Consider the following 4,093-nt stretch of genomic DNA (forward strand, 5'->3'; position numbering starts at 1 on the left):
TAGCATGCTTTCCAGGGGAATCTGCTCCAAGTGGCTTTATTGTAAGTCTTTGAGGAAGGAGAAAGACTAACTCTCTCAGAAAATTAGAATTCAGTTGTGTTATAATAGTTTAGAATAGCCCTCACAGGTGAATACTAAATGCTTTTGCAGTTAAATAGTGTGGTAAAACCTCTTAAGTTTCATACAGTGGAGAGTGCTTTAATAACTCTTAAGGAGACAAAGGAATATTATATGCTTTTGATGAGAGAGGAAATCGTAGCATAAAATAACATGTTACCAGAACAGTAAGATCTCTCTTCAGACAAACTAGAACTCTCATAGTCTCATTGTAATGAGAAGAAATTAGAAGCAGAGAACAGTGTCTGTATGTATGTTGATATAAACTGCTTTCTCTTATAGATTGTCATACTGAAGGGCAGAATATCCTTTTCACTGATGGAGAATATATTAATCAAATAGCAGCATCTAGAGATGTAAGTGTTACATGTATTTGGTAAACTATTTTTGTCTGAATTGTTTTGTTTTGCAATACTTATGGCTTCCTTTTTGCTACCTGTTTGGCTTTTTCTTCACTATCACTGAAATCCATGTAGCTAGAGATAATGAGAAACTGACACAGTCGTGCATAAAGGAGCAGTATTTTGGTATCTATCCGCACAATTTTGATTTTTATAGATTTTTCAGGTGTTTTTCTATTTTTCAGATAAGTTTTCAGGACAATTTGTTGCTCTTCCTGAAGAAAATAATCTTATGTGGAATAATGACTTTTTAACATGTTATTGTTCAGGGTCTCTATGGGATAAGTGTCTTAATTATAAATTTTTTTTTCTAATTTAATTCCCTGTAATTGCTTTGGTATCTGTTGGGGAACGTTAGCCAGATTTAATACAAGAGGTATGAAAGATACTCTGTTCAAGTGGAGTTTTGTATGAAAATTGCCTATTGACCAAAGCTGTAGAATCAACTGAATGTTTCTACTGGGGGCAAAACCAGTTCTAGCTGTTCTGTTTTCTTCGGCAGACAGTTATTATGTTTTTAGTTCTGGACTGGTCCCTGTTTTTAGAGAAAGCTGTAAAACAGGGATGGGGTGAGACAGGGTTGGCAAGAGATGCCAGACGTGCATCTGTAAGAAAACCAGGATCAATCCATTTTCCTGTTAACAGAACAGTTGTGGGTTTTTTACCATGGCCAGAATTTTGGGTTCTGAATCAGGAGAAGCTGAGGGCTTAAAAGATAGATGTAAATGGTTGTAAAAGCAAGAATTCTATATTAAAATTTAGAGGTAATTATTTCTATTGCAGTTTACTATTTTCATAGTGTTTATGGTATTTTTGTAGAAGCCAGTATATATTTAAGGTCTGTTCAGCTCATCCTATTTGTCATTTTCTTTTCTCTATAATAAATGTTACTTTATCAATGTGTCTTCTAATAATTTAGTCTGAAATAGTATTATATGGATGCACTTAGGCCATGAAAAGTAAATTAATGCATTAATTACATTTTTATAATTATTTATGTATTTATTGCAGGATGGCTTTGTAGTGCGAATATTTGCAACAAGTACTGAGCCAGTATTGCAACAAGAACTGCAGCTTAAGCTTGCTAGAAAATGCTTACATGCATGTGGCATCTCCTTATTTGATCTGGAGAAAGACCTGCACATTATCAGTAAGTCCACTGCTTTGAAGGTTAAGAACAAGCCTAGTAATTAAAATAATAAAACTGAAACACTGTCCTTCCCTTTGTTTGCCTTTATTATGTGCAAGAAGGTATAGCTCAGTTATAAACGTGGAGAAGTACAGGGGTTTTGAAAGTGCTTAAGTGTTATTTGACTCATAGTAATCCATACGCCCATTTTGAACCACTTTTCTATCTGCAGCACTATCCATGGTTTTCCAGTGTTCTCCTTTAGCTGTGTAATAAATACAATATTATTTGAAGCTTGGACTTCATAGTAGCACTCATAAACATGTATTTAAGCTGCAGAGGTCCTCGCTGTGGGTCAAAGTTAACAAAAGTTGAAAGGACTGCTGGCTGGATTAATGGAAAAGAAATACACTGAAAAATACTAAATACATGGAAAACACCTTTGCATCAGAATTTGAGATGCAAAATTCTTGGTGTCTGTGAAGGTAATTTGGAGAAATACCACTTGGCTTTTGCTTTGGGTTTTTTTTGTGGTTTGTTTTATTTTCTCTGTTAGTTGTCTGCTCTTGGCACTATCAGAACAAATGCATATATGGCTACATGGACCTTTTGTCTGACCACATGCAGGTGCTCTTGTGCTAGTGCTTTTCCTCTTTAAACAACTCTGTCAGGTCTATCTCAGTAATCCTTGTGGCAGCAAAACTTTGTTTCATTTACAACTTTCTTAGAACCTTCATTATGAAATTTCTCCCTGGCAGATTTAGGTCTGTAAACTGGTCTGTGAAAGTGCCTGGTTAAACTCTTCGGTTAATGCAATCTTACTTGCACAGGTACAGGGTTTGATGAGGAATCAGCTGTCCTTGGTGCTGGAAGAGAGTTTGCACTAATGAAAACTGCTAGTGGAAAGGTACTGAAAAAGTTCTATAGAAAAGAACAAATTGCATCAATGTATTTCTACATGCTTTTTAATTTAAGTTTTATTTTCCCCAATTCCTTTCTTGGCTTTTTAATATGTTAGAATGAATTTATATGACTATTTAAATACGTTTTTGGAGCCCACGTTAAAGGGAAAAAGGCAAATGGTTATTTGAAAGCATAAACAGATGGTGTTGGAAACATTGAGAAATCTGTGGCTTGAGTTTGTAGGAACTGCTAAAGTCAATCTCACGTTGAGACAGTTTGGGGTTTTATTTTAGATTTGGAGGTCAAAATTACCTTGTGTCTACAAATGATGTACATTCGCAGAATTTTTTACGTCATAACTTTGCATAACAGTCTGACCGCTGTAATTTATTTAAATCCCAGCCTGATTTTTCTGATCTCTGAGAATTATTGACTTCCTTTATGCAAAGTTTTTCAATTAATTCCTTTAAACCTCTTTGTAACGATTTGATATGTTGGTTCTACTCAGTGGAGACTGTATTTCAGAGGCATTTGAATATTCATTGAAATGTAAAAATAATTTTGCTTTCTGTCACTATGACTTTTTACATGATTTACTGTGTTTCTATTTTGGTTTGGGAAACTAATGTTATGTAATTTGTATAAGTGTAGTTCTTCATTTTTTGTGGGGTTTTTTTTGGAATAAAGGCCTTGTTCTGCTGCTTTCAAAAGTGAGAGTGGTGAAAATGTTCATAAATAAAATTAACCATTTTTGCTTAATAAAATTTGGCATTAAGCAAAATCTGATCAAGCAGAACTCTTCAGACATTAGGGGAGACAGATTAATTTGATCTTCAGACTAACAAATGCCTCTTCAATATAAAATAAACAAATTCCTAGTTTTAATATCTAAAGTTTTGTGTTTAGGTATGAAATACACTTTATAAAACAATGAAAATGACTTTAGGTGCCCACCTATTTTATAATATTATTGAGAAGTGTGGTTCTAGAGGAAACTTTTTAGTCCATATTATTAGTGTTATTTGTTGATGTGAAATAATTTATTCTATGTTATGTACCCTGTGGCCACTGTGCATTTACTGAAAATAAGTTTTAAATAACGTGTTGAAGCATATTAAAGATTGTAGTAATTTGGTATTTCAAATTATTGTCATAATACCATTTTGTTTATACACAAACCAGACATTTCTCTTAAGTGTTCTAAATGCTTAATTTTCTCTGGGTAGTTTCTCCTGAACAGTTCTTTCTTTTGTGTTTAATTCATCTAGCCAAACAATTATATATGAAAATTAACTCTGTGGCACAGTGTAAAGCACATTTCAAAACATGCAGGATCTAATCAGAATGTTTCCCCCATTAAAGTAAAATTCATGGGTTTAGGGTAGAGATACTGAAATGACAGGATTCAAAAACAGTGCAACTTTAAAGATGATGCAAGTTTTAAGTGCTGTGGCATAACTGAAAATCCTAAACTGTTTTCTTCTAGATTTATTATACTGGTAAATATCAAAGCCTTGGTATCAAACAAGGTGGTCCTTCAGCA

General features: G+C 33.7%; 1 protein-coding gene across 1 annotated transcript in view; it reads left to right on the top strand.

The window, feature by feature from the left end:
* Positions 1-399: 399 nt before the first annotated feature.
* LOC104411052 (E3 ubiquitin-protein ligase MYCBP2-like) overlaps positions 400-4,093 on the top strand; it is a gene marked incomplete at both ends in the record, with an annotated part of 67,454 nt that continues 63,760 nt past the window's right edge. Inside the window, 4 exon segments of the mRNA XM_010021381.1 lie at positions 400-473; positions 1,530-1,668; positions 2,478-2,554; positions 4,037-4,093. Coding sequence (XP_010019683.1) covers positions 400-473; positions 1,530-1,668; positions 2,478-2,554; positions 4,037-4,093 — 347 coding nt within the window.

The sequence above is a fragment of the Nestor notabilis genome, unplaced genomic scaffold (assembly GCF_000696875.1).
Source record: "Nestor notabilis isolate BGI_N333 unplaced genomic scaffold, ASM69687v1 scaffold11549, whole genome shotgun sequence".
NCBI lineage: Eukaryota > Metazoa > Chordata > Aves > Psittaciformes > Psittacidae > Nestor > Nestor notabilis.